Raw genomic sequence first — 18128 nt, forward strand, 5'->3', positions numbered from 1 at the left:
CCTCCTTTCCTTTCTCCTTTTCTCCCTCTACTTTGGATCTTTTATAAGAATAAGAACTTGCCAAGACTTTTGTTCCTCCTGACACAGTTTAGGGAAGTTTTACAATAAAATGAGTTCTTTCATTTTCAACCTCTGGAGTGCCTGTGGTTTCTCTCACAAACCACACAGGGTATTGTAAAAGGTCACCTCCCCCACACCCCCGCTAAGTAAGATGGGACACAGATAACTTAATCAATGGCATGATACACTTAGTGAAGCAGACAAGTTAAAAAGCTGCAGAAATGGTGAAGCTGGGAAATACTCCTAGAAGTAGCAAAATATCTCAACTTGACAAAACTTTGTATAGTTCCCACCTACTGCACTAATAGGACTCATACAAAGCATCAGGTATAGGCTTAATCTTCAAAAGAAGTATTTCACTGTTACCCTTAATGCCCAGAATGATGCCCTTTTTTTAACAGGAACGGAAAGAGGAGATGAACGTTTGATAGATAAGTTGTACGACAGCTTTTTCAGAAAACTTTGTGATAATTTCTTGTGCCAGATCTCCAAGAATAAACAGCATTATAAATCTGAATAAGTTAAATCTCCTACTACAGTATATACAGACTGCTTCAGTCTGTTGTTAATTGGGAATAGACTAAAGGCTCAGCTTCTAGCTACATGCTAATACAGTTTTAAAAAAAAATATATATTTTTTTTTGCAAACTAAATAATTCCTGTATAACACAGTAGATGCAACAGAAACGTTACTGCATTTTAATTTATGTTAGTAATTTGCTTTCCTTTAACTGCATTTATCTTAGGCTAGCAGCCACGTGGCTGAGATTAACTATCCATTACTGGTGTCTGAACAACATCTACTTTATTAATACCAAAGGGATGACAAAGTGCCTCTCACATGACACAGAAATGAGCATGTGAAATGACACTTTTTCCAGGTGATTTAAGTACATTAAGATTCCTCAATGAGCAGCATCCTAGGAAGTTTCCCTCTTTTCCTACTCCCTGATGCAATTAGACCCCTTTTTTCCAGTACTCCATTTTATTAATAAGATAATACATAGACCTAGTTTCACCCAAGGCCTGCCTGGACGAAAATTCACACCCTCTGAAATAAAAGCATTTCTTTTGATTTTTAAGTAGTTGAAACTGAGAGTTTCCAAGCTCTCAGCACCAGCTGAGCTCACAGAAACCAGAACAAACTTCAGTTTAGAAAACAGCACCCTGCAAAACTAAACACTTACAAACATTCTCTGAATTACAGGGCAGGGTAAGAAGACTCACACCGTCCTCTTCTCTTTTGTGCAGCTGGTTAAATATATACAAAGCTAGAGTTGAAAGGGAAGCACTCTGTCATACAAACACTTTAGCCAGGGCATCTGCTCCTGCACTGGCAATATAACATTTGGAGGGGTGGAATGCCACATCATGAATGGACTCATCAAATTTTTTACGATGAGCAGTAAATTCCTGGATGCAGGTCTTGCTTTCAAGATTCCACAAGCGAATCGAACAGTCATGACCTAAAGAAAGGGTAAACAGTTTTCTTTATAATTGTCAGGTCTGCCAACATTATGAGAAAAAGAAAATGAAATCTGAATGTACTTACTGCCAGACATCAAATACAAGCCATTAGGATCAACAGCTAAACTTGTAACTGCATCTAAGTGAGCTACCATGGAGTGGATCAGTTTTCCTTTGAAAAAAAAAAAAAAAAAATTATTTTGGTTATTTTAGGTTATTTTCTGCAATCCACTTTGTTATCTGTATTCACTGCTTAAACCCTAACACAGCTCCTATTATAAATACAAGACCTTGTCCCATTACTGAATCATTAAAATTATGCAGTAAGTCATTCTTTTAATCATTTACAGGCCCAGGAGAACCACAGTACCAATATCACTAGTTCTGTTAGTTCTTGGTTTTATGTCTGCAAAACCACCATGAAGCCACCATCACTGTGCATGTTAAATATTTGCCTCTTAAATAAATTAAAAGAATTCAAGAGTAAGATCTTGACTGGGAAGAAGGGCAGGGGCTGAGTGTACTAATAAACAATGGATATAAGAATATAGGAAAATTTAGTCAACTCATGATGAACGTTTTATTACAACTTATTACAATTACAGGAATGAGTTCATGTTAAAAATATTAGATCATGGGTCAAATGTGGGGGTTTCATTGCAGGAGATACTTAAACAGGAGAAAAAAAAAGAAGAGTACCCATTTTCTCTACTATTTTTTTCCAAAAATACATCATCAAACAAAACAGCTATTTCAGCTTTTTTCTCAGCTTTTATTGGTTCTTTCTTATTTTACAATACAAACTTAAAATCAACAAGGCTATCGAAAGATCTAAATTTAAGATAGCATGATCTGTCACAAACTAAAGATTATTATGATTTGATACCTGATTGATTATACCATTCCTAACAAAAAGTCTTTTAAACCCCAAGAAATTTATAACTAGACATCTCAGTGTGACTCTCACTACAAAAGCAAAAAACTGTTATAAGCTGTCCAGCTGTGTCTGCAGAAGTGAGAGAACTGAAGAAACACAGTGGATCAAAGTGAGAATAATGCCTACAAGGGAACTTCTACCTCCGAGGTATCAGGCAGAGTTCCTGGAAGCACTAAATGAGTGCCAGACCTTCCTGCCCTCAGATCAAAATAACAGAGAACACAACAAAATAAACACAAAAACATTAAGATTTTGAAAAAGCTGCCATTTATGTTAAAAACTGGTAACCCCCATACACAAGGCATTTTAAAAGAGAATGACACAGCTTCCTTATCACTGTGCCAATAAAGTTTTAAGTAGGCTGTCAATCTTTGGGCTCTACTGGTGCTGAGAGTTATCCTATTTGAGACTAGGGAATTCTTAACATCCCTCAGCATTTATGTAAATAATATTAATCATAATGGAATTCTGTTTACATTTGATGTTGTGCAGCCACTATGACTAGCACCTGCTGAAGAGAGCATACCTGTATTGTTGTCGTAGAATTTGATGTGTCTGTCTTCATGGGCAGTGATACTAATCGGAAGAGTTGGATGGCTGATGACTCTGTTTATCTGACATGAGGAACTGACTGCTAAGAAAAAACCCACATATCCCAATACATGTAAATTGCTAAGTTCTTTGAAAGATTGCTACTAAGAATTAATTATGCAATCAAACTTATTTGCAAAATAATTCTTACCTTTATGTAATGGGAACTCTCAGCTAGAACCTTCTGTAATGTGGTTTACTTTAAAATACTTTCCAAATTACACACACACACACAGGCATACATAAGCCATATCTATGAGTGTGAATAGGAACAGGTAAGGTCCAACTTTTAGCCATGGTGTTAGATGGCTGCACCAGGCAAGAACATGAAGCCAAAAACTGAGTAAAAATACCTTATGTGAACTTCCCTACCTCCACATTCCTCTTGTCAAGCCCAACTTTTTTCATAACACACAGCCAATAAAATAAAATTAACACTGCAGGCAGTATGTTTCCAAGCAAACAAGATCCCATGCCCTCATTCTCACAAACCAAAACCCACCTACTATTATCTAATACACATGGATTAAAATTGTTATTGAAGAAAAGAATGCTAGACTATTCATATGAGAGCAACTTTTGCTAGACTTCAAGAATCCTGAAATATCATATATATATACACATACACACACCACACAAAAATTACAGGAGTTTTTTGATTAGAAATCTAGGCATTGCTGTGATGCAGAGAGTAGTGCAAGAACAGTCTTAAGAGGCACAGATTACCACAAAAACACAAATAGCCACACTGCAGAACATCAAAATATTATTATCTTCCTTCATGTGGGAGTTGACTATATTTAGTTAAACTGCTGCCAAAGAACACTCATACTGTCTAATTTAAATTCTTACTAAAATAAACAAAATACTACTGCACAATCACTAGTAAGGTAGTAAAGACTTAAATTTACATCCTTCTATAAAAACCTGAACCGTCAAATAGGGTCAGCATCCACAGGACACTTAACAACTATCAAAGTGTAAATTAAGGAAAAACCACATTCATATTAAGAAACCCACCTAAAATTACTAAGAGGAAATGAGACTGCATTACAACCTGCTATCCTCACAGTTTTAACATGCCAAGCACAGTGAAGCTTATATACAGTGGAGGAGAAATGGGGAAGAACAAAGGTAACTTCCTTCCACGGAATAGAGAGAACTGATTTAGGACTGTTCTTTCAGACAGGGACAAATACGTGGGTTAAAAAAAAAAGAAATCCTATACAATAAGGAGTTATACAACAAAGGGAGATGGCACTTTCCATTCCCTTTCATTAAATGAGAGTCATTTAACTATTTTAAAACAGACAACCAAAGCCAACAAGAAGGGCTTACTCCCTTTAAAAAAAAATAATAGTAGAACTGAGTGACATAAAACTTTTAGATGGAAGAATTATCAAAATTTTTAAAAAGACTAAAATCTTTCATTGTTACCAGGTTACCATTTGGCCTGAATATGAAACCTCATGTTTCAGCTCATTCTGGTCTCTATCATACTGCCAGTTTCCTCTAAAACTTTTGATATTGGCCTCTGCCCTGATTCAAAGCATTATACAGGTGAATAGTCTTCCACTGAAGCTTTGCTTTTCTCATACAGTGAAAACTTCAACTAAAGCTCAACTGCAAATGAGGTAAAAGTGTATATATAATTCAGAAGAGGGATACAAAAATAAAAGAGGAAAAATAAAAATAAAAAAGAATACATGCACACACTTCCACATTTTTAACAAATTCAGCTTTAGATTTTCCTGATATTACCTCTATCTTGCAATTCTGGACTAAAGAGAGAATGGAAATCTTGAAGCTGCTAAGATCACTGGGCTGTATTAGAGACCTGCACTTTTCCTTGTGCTACTGTTCCTGAAAGAGGAATTCAGATAGTGTGGGTTTGTTTCTTCTACCTTCTTTCAAAATTATGTGCACTCTTCTGAGATACCCACAAGGTCTGTTGTAGTAGTAGTACTTCACTGTTACATCTCAAATACAGCCTGTAACATAATTCATGTTATAATTTATCACAACACTGCCTATTTGTTCCTTAACACCAAAAATACTACCAACAGTATCAACCTTAAACAAGCAATTTTTTGGGGGACTGGTTTTTAATTCGATACATACTAGTATCCATACTGGACTCCAGGGTAAGAATTCGCTGCCGTGTCTCCATGTTAAAAATGCAAGTGTGTCCACTGTTAAATGATGCTACCATCAGACTTGGGTCACTGCTCACAAGATCTACTGATGAAGGGATTCCCATTTCTGGAAAAAAATGCAGATAATCTTTTCATAATATTTACTTGGTGTAGAGAAAACAACAGAAAAGCCCAGCAAAACAAACAAACAAAAAACCCCACCCAGTAAGCACTTTAATATCAAAAGGTCTATATCAAATATCTATGAAAAGAAATGTTGCTATATTATGCCAATCTAAAGACTGCCCACTTTAATCACTATTGTAATCCTATTTCTCTGACATGCATATCAACAATGTTTTTCACTAAGATGCTGCATCTGGAACTGCTGCTGGACAAAAATCTATTTTGAAACTAAGAGTAAGAACTCTCTGCCTCCTTTTCCTTCCTTTAACTGTAAAGGCAATTCTCAAACACAGCTCCATTGCATCAAGTAAAAGGGTGTGAAACTGAAGTGGTAAAACTACTGGCAGGACAGATGATTAACATTATTGTTAACCTGGGCAAATTCAGATCTTAAAAAATACCCAAAGCTTTCCAGGTGCAAAGTTTATAAGCTGATACTGTCAGCATGGAAAGTTACATGAATACAAAACAAACTCATATTATAAAGCCTCATCCGTCCTGCCTGTTATGGTATACTTCCAATCTCTTTACACTCTAGCTATCACAACACTACAGGACAGAAGGCCAAATCAGCAGAGCTTAGGTATAGGAAATATCACTTCAAATTTTTCTCCTCGACTGTCCTGTTCACCACATGCTATGTGAAAGAAAAGCGGCTGCAACAAATGCCAGAAGGAAGATGAGGAAGAGGTGGAGAGAGAGACACTGAAAGTTAAGCAAGTTAATGTCCATAGACCCATGTAACACAAGAATATCATCACCTCTCTCTAAATCTGAGATTCATGGGAGAAACATCTCTCTTGTACACACAGCCTCAGCAACGTTTGCTCAGGAATGGTGGTACATATCTACAGTACTTCAGAAACAGCCCAAAGGATTTGTGTGAGATGAGAAGAAAATGCATATTTTTTGAAGTGACCTTTTCTACCACTGCCATGCCTGCTTACCTCCAACTTCCTGGTAAGCCTACAGTGGTTAATCTAAAGGATTTACGTGACAACTGCTAGCTTTTTCAGAGTTTCAAAGCTCTCCATAAGCCACAGGAAAGCTCAGTTTCAAAGGAGGACCCCTGAATTTCAACAACTGGGTTTCATTCCAGTTGAATGAAAGGCAAGACTGCTTCCCCTGTCCCCTTAATTTAATAATTAACAAACAAATAAAAAAGAAACAAATAAACAAACAGAAACCCAGAACATAGAGACAAAACGGACTACCAGTGAGTTTTCAAAGTAGACAAGTAGACAATCTAGCAGCAAAGCAGCTGTGTTTTTCACAGACCCTGCAAAACTTTTGAAACACAGTTCTGCAAGAACTAAAATGCATGAAACGTTTCTATTTTGCCTAGTCTATTTCAGCACATGGCACATGCAATGGCAAATCTGACAAGGTTTACACCATAATTCAGTAAGACAGTTCAGTTATGCTGAAGTTTATTTTGATCAAAGTTGTTCTGAAGGGCCAAGGAACTGACTCCGTTCATGGGTTGCCTTTAGGACCATGAGCTCTAAGAGATCCTAGCAATGTCAACAGGCTCATTCTAGAACACTTAAGACGGTGACTTCAAGAAAAAAGGCTCTAAACAATAAGATTTTGATTTTTGCATGACATTTCAGTAACTAAATCCAAAGGAGTAAGTTTTTTCAACTACTAGTGTTTAAGATGACTAGGTTATTGCAATTTAGTTAAGGCACAAACTCAGAAATTCAACTGGAATCGCTCTGTTAGAGGCACAAGGAAGGAATCTGGAAGGTACAATGACAATGGCCAGAGCTGAAGCACTGGCTACTCCAAACCTCTTTTGAGGGAAGAGAAGGCTTTTTATTATGAACAAATCAAAAGCAAGAGCTTAATGGAAACTCAGTTTGAATGAGACCGACAGAGTTAATATAATATACTCCACAGTTCTACTAACATCAGCAGATTATCTGCAGTTGGCTTTTAGATGTATGTCATCATTCCACTGCATGTAGGTATCCATTCCACTGGTGCCAAAGAAGGACCCAAATTTACTCTTCCCCCAAAACAATCATAAAGATAAAAAATCCAGCAAGAGCAAGAATTTCTATTCCATAGCAAAAAACTATGGCAGTCTGCACAGTGATGCTCATGAACTTCAAGGTAGGGCAATTTTCTGTACCTTGATTATCATTAAATATATTGAGAGCTGGAGCAATTTCTGTAGCTTTCCATAGACGTATAGTGCCGTCTGCTGAACAGGAGAGCAGACGCTGGTGTGCTCCACTGTAAACCAGACCCCACACCGCATCTGTATGGCCCACAAAAGCACCTCTTAGAACAGAAGGATCTGTGAAAAAAACACAGCAAAACACATTTCAAAACAAGATTTGAATTAAATCAATAGCTGTACCTTGTTGTTGTTCATGGATCAACCTTAAAAAGCCAACCATAAAAACAAAACAAAAGAAAACAAAAACCTCAAGACCAGTATAATTACAGAGGTCGTATCATAACAATACAGAACTCTCAGTTATGAATTTCATCATCATACATGGCATTCACTTATCCAATTTAAAACTAATGGAACAAACCAATGTTTCAGCAGAAGGGACAGTATCAAACTTGGCAAAATACTCCTGGATTTTAAAGTTCACTTTCAAACAACCATTAATGGCACATCAGTTCCTTTCTTCCAAAAGCCACCTTTAAGGAAAACTGCATCTGAAGCTACAAGGACTGAACATTAAAACACACATTTGCTGTTCTGCCAAGTAACAGGTTTAGTCCTGTACTTTTTCAACCCAGCATCAATATTAAAACAAAAATTTACTTAAAGTAATTGAAGTCAACATTATCTTTTCAAAGAAGCAAGTCATACTGTTTTAGCCACATAACATTAATGCCACTAAATGTATCATTTCACTGGTGTGTGTGACAGCAACGTACCGTAAGAGTCATAGGGGTCAATGTTTGGGTTAGTTGTATTCCAGCCATGGATGAGGCCATCTGTTCCCCCACTATAACACTGTTCTCCATTACTGCTCATCACCACACAGAGCACTGGTCCACTGGAAGAAAGCCCCACAAAAGAAACATTGATTATTAATGTTTTCGTTATATGTAAAGCAATGTCAACAAACTGTTAAAATTTCCCTGTTAGATACAATTCACTTGCTGCATGGACTGCAACAAAAATACTGCACAGTTAGATCATATGCTACAACACTTCCCACAGAAAAACCTTTGTGATATTTGATAACATATCTGCAACTTGGACAATTTAATCATTGTGCACATGAAATATGATAAGTGTCACACTTTCAAATACAGGCTGTGTTATTTTGCATAAACAGTTTTTTTTCCCTTTTTTAAAGATGTAAGGCTCCTTCGTGAAATGAGTTCAGTAGATTCACTGCCAACAGCTTCATTCTACAAATGCACATATCTGACAAAAAGAACACCTAATCAAACTTGAACTGTATAATTTGTAGGCTTTTCTTTTTAAAACTGTGGTGTACCTAGCTCCAGATATAAATAATTATGCACAAAGGAGATAAACATCTGCATAACACGGGAACTAAAAGCTCCACATAAAATCACCAGTTGACAAGGTGGGAACTGCATAAAAAAAAATAAATCTGTGTTTAAAAATCATGTATTTCTCAAAATATGACAAGGCTTCTGAGGAAATACTCACTTATGTGCTCTGAAGGTATATATTGGCTCTACATCAAGAGACGCACTCCTAAATGAAGTACAAGAAAGTGTTAACGATCTGACACAATGCATTACAAAAATATGCAAGAACAGCTAAGTTCTTAAAATCCCTGCAATGTTGAAGTGTTTCTCCCACAACTTCCTCTCCCAACATGATTCTTCGTATGCCTAAGAATTCTTTACATTCTTTCAAAATATTATAGGATTCGGCTGGTTGGTTTGATTTTTTGTTTAAAGACCTTCAAGGTAGAGAGTCCACAAACTCTCAAGACCAATCAAACCAGTAGTTAGGTATGTCAATGGAGGGGGAAGCCCACACGCTTTGCTCAGTCCTCCTAAAAGGTATGATGTACTCCCTTACTGTATTAGAGCTGCTGCAAATTTGCTCTCATTTCTGAAAATCCCCACTAACACACAAGAGACAGTGTACAAAGGAACCTAGCAATATCTCAGTCAAAGCTGAAAGGTGTACACATGTAAATGCATATATATGTATATACATACACATGCATATATATAAAACTGCATTTTTATACATTTATACACACATGCAAGCACACTAACAGGCCACATCCAAATATTTTCATTAGTATATTAATTTTCCATGTTATCAACATGGAAAATATTAAAAAAAGTAAGTGGTTTTCATTTTTACAAACAAAACACATTCACAAATACACATGGATTTCTTCTGGCACTCTTTAAAAGTCTCAATCCTCTCTAAGAGCTTGTTTTCCTACTCTTCACATTCAAGGAACAATTTCCATTAAATCCAAGAGCCATCCAGTGAAGTGGAATCTACAATATTTTTTTCTTCTTTATAAATGAAAATGATTTTTGAAACAAAGTAAAAACATTCTTACTTTTTTGCTGGGGCTGTTTTTTGTAAATTCCACATTTTTAATGTATGGTCCTCTGAAGCTGTTATTAAGACTGGTTCAACCGGATGAAAAGCGAGACCTCTTATTCCATCAAAGTGACTTCTTAATGTGAATTTGGGGTTCCAAGTCTTTCTCAGTGCATCCTTATTGTTTGCTATCTAACAGAAAAAAAACATGCCAAAATTGTAATTAATCTGGAAGGCACAAGGAAAGGGAAAAATGAGAAATTTAGTTTGGCATTTTCAGAAGATGTCAAATTACTTCACCCGCTTTTCATAACAACCAGCTCTTGAGTAACGGTCCATTTGTAACACTGATCAGGCAATTCAAAATGAGAACAAACACAGATGTATTCCACAAAGGCAACAAGTAATGTCAAGTCCACAGCAATAAATTCTGTGCAAATCTGAAATACTCCACATGCCTGTTAAGTTACACAATTTAAAAGCTGAGAAGTACCTTTGTGACCGATACTGCTGTGAACTCAGTTTGGTATCTGAAATTTGTCTATACATATTGGATCATTCGTTAACGTTGGGCCTGACTCAAGCAAGCTGTGGTCCCTGAATATCCAAAGTACCACTGACATGGCATCTCTGAAATAAAGATCTAAGAGAAACAGAGGAGTGTCTGGCAGCACACAAAGGAACACAACCTAACTTACACACCTAAGGCAACACAAGCTCTCTAATAATGTAAGACGAGTAAAGCTTGCCAGAAAAAAAAAAAAAGACTTTTGGCTACACACTGTAACTGGAAAGCAGTAAGTTATCATATATACAGACACAATTATTTGGCAATAAATGCATTTTAGCAGATCCAAACAGAAAGATCATTAAAAAAATAAATAAAAAAAGTTATTTCAACATTGCTCCTCTGAACAAACGTTGACTTGAAATGCTAAACAGAGTTTTATCACTCTGACAGTCAACACTCCTGTAGTTGAATTTACCATCTCATAACCACTCTGATAGTGGTTATGGAAAACCAGGAAAACAAACAATTGTAATGCAAATATTGACGATTTCATTATGTTGAAAGCCACAGATAATCCCAAATGATTTTGTATCATTAACTGCAAGTAAGAGACAACTGTTTTGAGCCACTTCAGCACTCTACATTCTGGAATGTGGGGCAGGGTGATGTTGGTTAAGAACAGAAGTGCCTTTTCTTAAATTCTGTTACTTTCATATTTAATAATAAAAACATAATTCAATTAGGAGGTTCTATTGATTTTAAACAATGAGAAAGGAGTTGTAACAAACAGCATGTTTAGCCTCATCATATTTCTTAGTAATTATGCACTGTCTTGCTCAGGGAGACAAGTCAATTTCTTTGCCAGTTTACCGAGCTGAGTTGGCTCAATGAGGGAACAGACAAATGCCTGAGCTGGTGTGAGGATGAGGCAGGACTGCAAAGTCAGCAGCTCTGGCAGATTTTCTGGAGATTGGCCAAGAATGTCTCAGCTAAAAGGCTACAAGACATACAGAGTATTAACAGATACCTGGAGAGGAATTTGGCAACACAGACACCTAATGCCCATTAGGTAATGGAGGGAACCCTTCCTGCCCTCCAGCTCCCATACCAGCAGCACAGGTCCTGCATCACATCTGCGAAAGCCACGAAGACACCTCAGATGGCCTAACAGTGCATGCCAGTGCTAGCAGTATAATATTCTCCAATTGCTTCAAAGATGTTCTTCCAAAGGAGTCCAAGATTATTAGTTTATAAATCAGGAAGTAGATGGAGTGCAGTACCAGCCAGCAGCATAGATGAAATAGATCCCAGCCCTGACACACCACCTGTCTGGCTGCACCATCACTTCTCTTCACCCACCAGCCTCTCACAAGCTGCGAGAAGCTGGGTTACTAATGCAGCAGCCAGCCTTGTTTTCTCTCTCCCTACTAAAATACAACAGTGGGGTAATCTGAGACCTGAAAAGCTGTTGCTGGGGGTGGTGTGTGCTTAACCCCAAAATTAGCACCTGATATGGATTTACCACTAATAGCAATATTTGTGTCTATACAGACAACTTGAAAACTCCAGAGACAGCAATGATATGCAAGTACAGTTACAGACACATGTCTTGTTCAGTTGCAGGAAATCAAGCAACAACCTACTGCAAAGTCCCAAAACTCCAATGCAATATATAATATTAAATGAAATGATTCTGTCGTTCTCATGTACGCTACTCAGCCTATTATAATCTTATGAAGCTTCTTGATCTACTCAGAAGACTAGTCAGAAAACCAGAACCAACCAAAGCGAACATTTGTTAGGACAACAATATATAAAAGAAGGAAAAAGAAAAGATAAACTTGAGAGTACTGGCTAGCAAGCAGGAAAATTTAATCTTGTGAGACATTGTGAAAACTTACCCACCAGATGAAAAAAATTATCTTTTAAGTAATAAATTCATAATTTCTCTTACCAGGTGAAAATCACTCTTTAATCTACAGACAGCCACCGCAACATGCAAAAAACTCAAGCCATTAAATGAGGCTGCCATGGTTTAGAAGAATCTAGTAATAGTGTCAGTAGGACAAAAGGGACTGAAATAGGAAAGTATCCACAGCTCTTGAGGGCAAACACATTTAAAGACCAATTCACATGAATCTTTCAACTTCACTCTCCATATGATTCAAAATTGCCACTTAAAAGAAAATACTAGATTTCCACTAATCCTATCTGATTCACATTTGGCAGCTAAAAGAAAGTATTAAGCAGTCCAAAATAAAACCACATCATGTTATTTGTAAGCTAGCTACACATACAGTGAAATTTGAAATGGAAAAACTAGCCTTTCATTTTTCTTCAATAAAGAGCACAGTGACAGAAGCAAGAAGCTTCGTAAATAACTCTTTTTAAACTGTCAGCACTAGAAAAAGGTAAGAGTTGAGGTAAGCATGACTATGAATTCCTGACCACAGGGCTTCATAAAGGCATTTAACAAGTGAACAAACAGAAGTCAATATTCTCAAGTGTGGGCTGCAAGCACACATTGCTGGGTTATGTTGAGCTTTCCGTCAGCCAACACACCTCAAGTCCTTCTCACAGCTGCTCTCAAGCCACCCTCCATACAGCCTGTATTTGTGCTTGGGACTGCCCCGACCCAGGTGCAGGACCTTGCACTCAGCCTTGTTAAACTTCACAAGGTTTGCACTGACCCACCTCTCCAGCCTGTCAAGTTCCCTCTGAATGGCATCCCTTCCCTCCAGCATGTCAGCTGCACAATACATCTTGGAGTCACCAGCAAACCTGCTGAGGGCGCACTCAATCCCACTATCCGTGTCACCAAAAAAGACATTAACTCGCTTCAGTACCACCTCCTATGCAGTACTTTTTCCCCCAGTGTCCAACCTGAATTTCCATAAGTTGCTACTGTTTCCTCTTAACACCTGGCACTATGGAGAAGCTGGGCTCCGTATTCCTTGTAAGCATCTTTCCAGTACCTCTAGGTTACTACTAGAGCACTCATAAGCCTCCTGACAACTGAACAAAACTAACTCCCTTAACATCTCCTCAACAGGAAAATGCTACTGCACTCTCTCCAGTTTCTCTACAACCCTCTTGAAATGAAGAATCCCAAAACTGCATTCAGTTATGGCCTCACCAGCGCCCTGCAGAGGGGACATTAACTTCCCTTAATCTGGTGGCCATGCTACTTCTAATTTTGCTCAGCATCACTGGGGTTACAAGTACACAGCTGTATCTCTATCAGAGAGCTTTAAGGCTGTTATGTATGGGAAGAACAGATATGTCAAGTAAAAATTTGTGACATTCTCTGGCAGCATAATTTTATCAGGGAAATGTTTTCTGCTGAGTCTACACACATGTAACTTGCATCTGCCTTCAGCAAATAGACAGTAGAACCTTGAGTTTCTACTAATAACCACTTACATCGTAAGTCAGTGAATCTGCCTCATTGGCTACTGTAAGGCCTGCCAGTTCTCCAAGACCCAGCTCATTTTCAAGGGCTTCATCTGTTCCCATAATAAAAGATTTCCCTGAAGAAGGAGGGAATGTTAAAGCTTCCACTGCAAGAAAACAAAACAAAACAAAAAAATCCTGAAACATGGGTTTATAAAAGACTGATTAATAAAATCATACTTTCCACTTCCCAAATACTAAACATCTCAAGTAGCTGAGGGCAAGAACATATAAAAAAATGCATAAAAAAATAACCATTCTAGAGATAATCACTGTACTTACCAATAAACAATACCCTCTGAACGTAATACTTACACTTCAGGTGTGCATGACTCAAGACATTAAGTGTAATTAACTACAGGAGGGAAGAGTATCACAGTATGCTAGAGATTGGAAGGGACCTCAAAAGATCATCTAGTCCAATCCCCCTGCCGGAGCAGGAACACCTAGATAATGTTACACAGGAATGTGTCCAGGCGAGTTTTGAATGTCTCCAGGGAAGGAGACTCCACAACCTCCCTGGGCAGCCTGTTACAGTGTTCTGTCACCCTCACTGAGAAGAAGTTTCTTCTCAAGTTTAAGTGGAAAAGAGTACACTATCATTCACCTGTATATAATGCAAAAGGAACACAGAAAAGTTCAGGCCCTTCCCTAACTCTGCTATAAAATATGCAAATAGGCTCTGGGGAAGTAGCAAACAGGTAGACAGGAATAGCTGGTGAGGGCAGCTGGACTCTTCTTCCTAGCACCATGTCCACACATATCCAAAAGCATGTCTACAATGCAATCTTCTGGACATGAGAGACTTCACTCAATTTTATACATCTTTTGTCTCAAATTACAAGGGTTTTCAGTAAATTTAATTTTTTTTCTCCTTTAGCTCCATTGTAAATACAAGCCTTGGCAAATACCACTGCTACCAAGGAGAGAGAAAAGGAAACACCATCTCATTCTGTGTCTTATTTGGTCTAACAGCACCTACTAAGCTCAAACCAACCAAACTAATGCTTTACAAGGAATAGCCTGATCCGTTCAGGCTGCTTCCCCACCTTGTCCCAAAGTCATCAGGTTCAGATGCTATTCAGTTCTCCACCAGCATAAAATAACTTAACCTTTCCATGCTCTTTCCACTCCATATTTACACTACTATCGAGTGTCCTGTTTGCTTTCTATTATTTTTTAGAATTAAATAAAAGCCCTTTGATCTCTGTGTTTAACCCTCTCAGTTATTACCTTTTAATCACAAACATCTCTGACCTTCTTCACCCTCAAGTCTAAACCACCATTCTCTTTTTCTGTCTTTTGAACCTACGATGTAATATTCCACTTAACACACAATACATATAGGAGATCGTATTTGCAGTTACTAGAATAAAAAAACCTGTATGCCAAAAATATAGTCTCAGATTTATAAAGGAACACACAGCTAGTAGTTTCTAATACTGAACTCAGACTAAGAGCAATCAGCTGTCCTCTTCCCATTTAATGAGAGTCCACCTCAGTCTGTGAATTAAAAACCCACTCTTGAAAGGACACAAAACTAGAGGTCTGCTAATATGGCTCTCAGCACATGTGAGACAAGTTGGAAGGGAAACATCCAACAAAAAATTCCTCCGCTTCTCAAAGCGTTGCTAAGTTACTCCCTTCTTTCATAAATCACTGAGCATGTAGGAAATAGAACTACTGAGATCTTTGGTAACTATGCCACATGGCGGGGCTTTCTACGCATCTTAATTATAACTTGGCCAACCTACTTTTGCACACACACTGAAAGACTGCTCACTGAAACCCACATTTTTGGTAATTTTCAAAAGACTTATTTACCATTTAAATAAAGACCATATATGATCTTCTACAAATTATTATAGCCTCATACATTTATTTTATTATGCTGCATATATAGCAATTCAAACATTGAATTAAACAGATGACTTAGCAGCTTTTGGACGTAATACTAATGAAGGTAACAACGTGCCTTATTGCCAAGATGCATGGCTTTGCATACTTGAACTAGCCTGTAGGAGTAATTTTTAATTTTTGGAACACACTATGGAAATGAATACACTGGCAAGCTGTAAATTGTTCTGTATGATTCACTACACAATTACCACGTGCATTTAAAAGCTATACCTAGCCACCTGCATTCAGCTCCAGAGCCTCTACCTTTGCACTTAAAAAACCAAAAAAGAACACACACATATAAAGAACACATACATGCCCCATGCCTGGAAGTGTTCACTGTCAGGTTGGATAGGGCTTTGAGCAACCTGGTCTAGTGGAAAGTGTCCCTGTCTGGGGCATGGGGGTTGGAACTAACCCAAACATTCTGTGATTCTATGATATGTGTGTGTATATGTATGTATATAGAATGTAAAGTTATGTTGATGTGAAAAAAACAAATGCTCTTGCATCACGAGACTTAGTTCCACACTTCACCACCAGGCCTGAGCACAAACAAAAGCAAGTGACTTAAGATCCTCGTATTACAAAGCCACCAAGTGCCAAATGAGTTTTTTCCATCATGTTCAAAGGCATTCAGTGAAGATTTTAAGTAAGCAGGTGTCTTGACCTCACTAACAGTGACTGGAAGGGGAGGAATAGGAATGACGTTTATTGCACTTAGGACTCACAGTGCTGAATCAGTATTCGTAAAGTGCTACAAAAGTCTTAGAGGATAATCTTTAAAAAGTAACTATAAACATCGGTCCTTTACAAAGGTGTATGCACATTTTTAATGCTTACCTTCATCCGTCCTGTTTATCTCATGTTCAATGAGCCTTGAGCTACTGGGCCTAGAAGAAGGTGCAACAGATGGCTGTAATGAAGGGAGATCATCAACATCTCTCAAGTTTGCAAGCATATCCTGTAGCTTTGACCTGTTGGGCCCTAACCAGAAAAAAAAACACAAAAAATTAAACGGTTTATGCACAGCTCATGTTGGCATTACTTATATCAGATACACTACAGCAGCACATGCAACAATGGATCCTACCTTGCATAGAAACGATACCACAGAAAAACTAATGAGCACCTATTTTTAGCGGTAACTAATCATCCAGCATGAAATGAATTTCTTGAAAAGAAAGTGACAGAAGCAACTGAGACTTGTGAACGCATTATTCTCCCCACATTTATAAATTCATACTGCTACTTGCATAGGATGCTGAAGAATGCCTCCAACTGAGTCACAATGATTATTAGAATATTTACTGTTCTGAAACAATAGCTGACATTTGTGAATATTTTAAAATTTGTGCATTAGGTACTTTGTGCATCATATTCTTATGACAACATGATTATTTTAAATTTATTTGTGCAGTAGTGTAGTATCGTGAACTACATAATCCAAAAAGTTATATTAAAATATAAATGCAACTGGCTTCACTGGCCTACTTCCTGAAGCTATGTATGGTGAAGACCCATGCCCTTCTGGACACTTACCTGTGCTTTGCTCCATCATTTTCCCACATCCCTGTTTTGACTGTTTTATATAGGATTGAGGCTGAAACATATCTTCGGTAGTTTTTCCTGTTGTAAGTTTAATTAAGAATGGGAAAATGTCTTACCCATAGTCCATTATGTTTTTTCCTAGACCAGTAAATAATACAGCTATTTTCAAGCAGCTTTAACACAGAAGTGTACTCTAATATATGTATTCTCTCATAAAACCATTCTATGATTCTATTCTCTTATTACTTCACAGGAGTGTTTACTACAGCCTTGCAAAATCGAAAGCTTACTAATGCAGTTACAAATTCTACTTTGACCACCCTAATTATGACAGATAACAAGTTAAATTGCATTTAATTTGTCTGTCACAAAAGTATTACTTGACTCATGAAAGCAGTAAGTAGGATTTTGCAAGATTGTTTTACCATATCTGATTTATAAAAAAAGTATTTTACTTGGTGGCAGCTCTGTGTTTAACCACCATTTATGACATAAGTCACAAAATTTCTACAATTTAACATCAAGATATTTAGTCCCTTCTTTTGCCCCCAGACTTCTTTCCTCACATTCTTCTTCACTATGTGCAATATCATGAGTAGCTGAAAACAGGCTGTGATTATTCCTGATTTTTCTGTATTGATGCCCTTCCAAAGATGGTTTGTCCATGGAAAGATGCTTAATTTCTGTACTGCAGTAAACCATTTGGTCTCTCAAGATCAAACCAATCAAATCAATCCAAAAGGTACTACAAATGTACTGAGCAGTAATCTTCATGAAGGAGCACTGGATGTCCAAGTGCTGCCTTATTATCAAAAA

The 18128-nt window shown here is 37.5% G+C and overlaps 1 protein-coding gene across 5 annotated transcripts in view; it reads right to left on the minus strand.

Annotated features, from left to right (window-relative positions):
- Nucleotides 1-684: 684 nt before the first annotated feature.
- STRN (striatin) overlaps nt 685-18128 on the minus strand; it is a 62274-nt gene continuing 44830 nt past the window's right edge. For 2 of the 5 annotated variants that reach the window (XM_062629519.1, XM_062629518.1), the window contains 10 exons: nt 16605-16748; nt 13833-13969; nt 9915-10090; nt 9032-9079; nt 8281-8402; nt 7514-7681; nt 5177-5317; nt 2991-3098; nt 1613-1699; nt 685-1526 (listed from right to left, as the gene is read on the minus strand). In XM_062629519.1, the coding sequence (XP_062485503.1) occupies nt 1357-1526; nt 1613-1699; nt 2991-3098; nt 5177-5317; nt 7514-7681; nt 8281-8402; nt 9032-9079; nt 9915-10090; nt 13833-13969; nt 16605-16748 (1301 nt within the window). In that variant the 3' untranslated portion in view covers nt 685-1356. Of the gene's footprint in view, nt 1527-1612; nt 1700-2990; nt 3099-4768; nt 4919-5176; nt 5318-7513; nt 7682-8280; nt 8403-9031; nt 9080-9914; nt 10091-13832; nt 13970-16604; nt 16749-17303; nt 17391-18128 lie in introns of those variants that run through there. The other 3 variants (XM_062629516.1, XM_062629515.1, XM_062629520.1) reach the window with 3 other exon arrangements.

This window comes from Pezoporus occidentalis, unplaced genomic scaffold (assembly GCF_034315485.1).
Source record: "Pezoporus occidentalis ecotype Australia unplaced genomic scaffold, CSIRO_AGI_Poc_V1 ctg34, whole genome shotgun sequence".
Taxonomy (NCBI): Eukaryota; Metazoa; Chordata; class Aves; order Psittaciformes; family Psittacidae; genus Pezoporus; species Pezoporus occidentalis.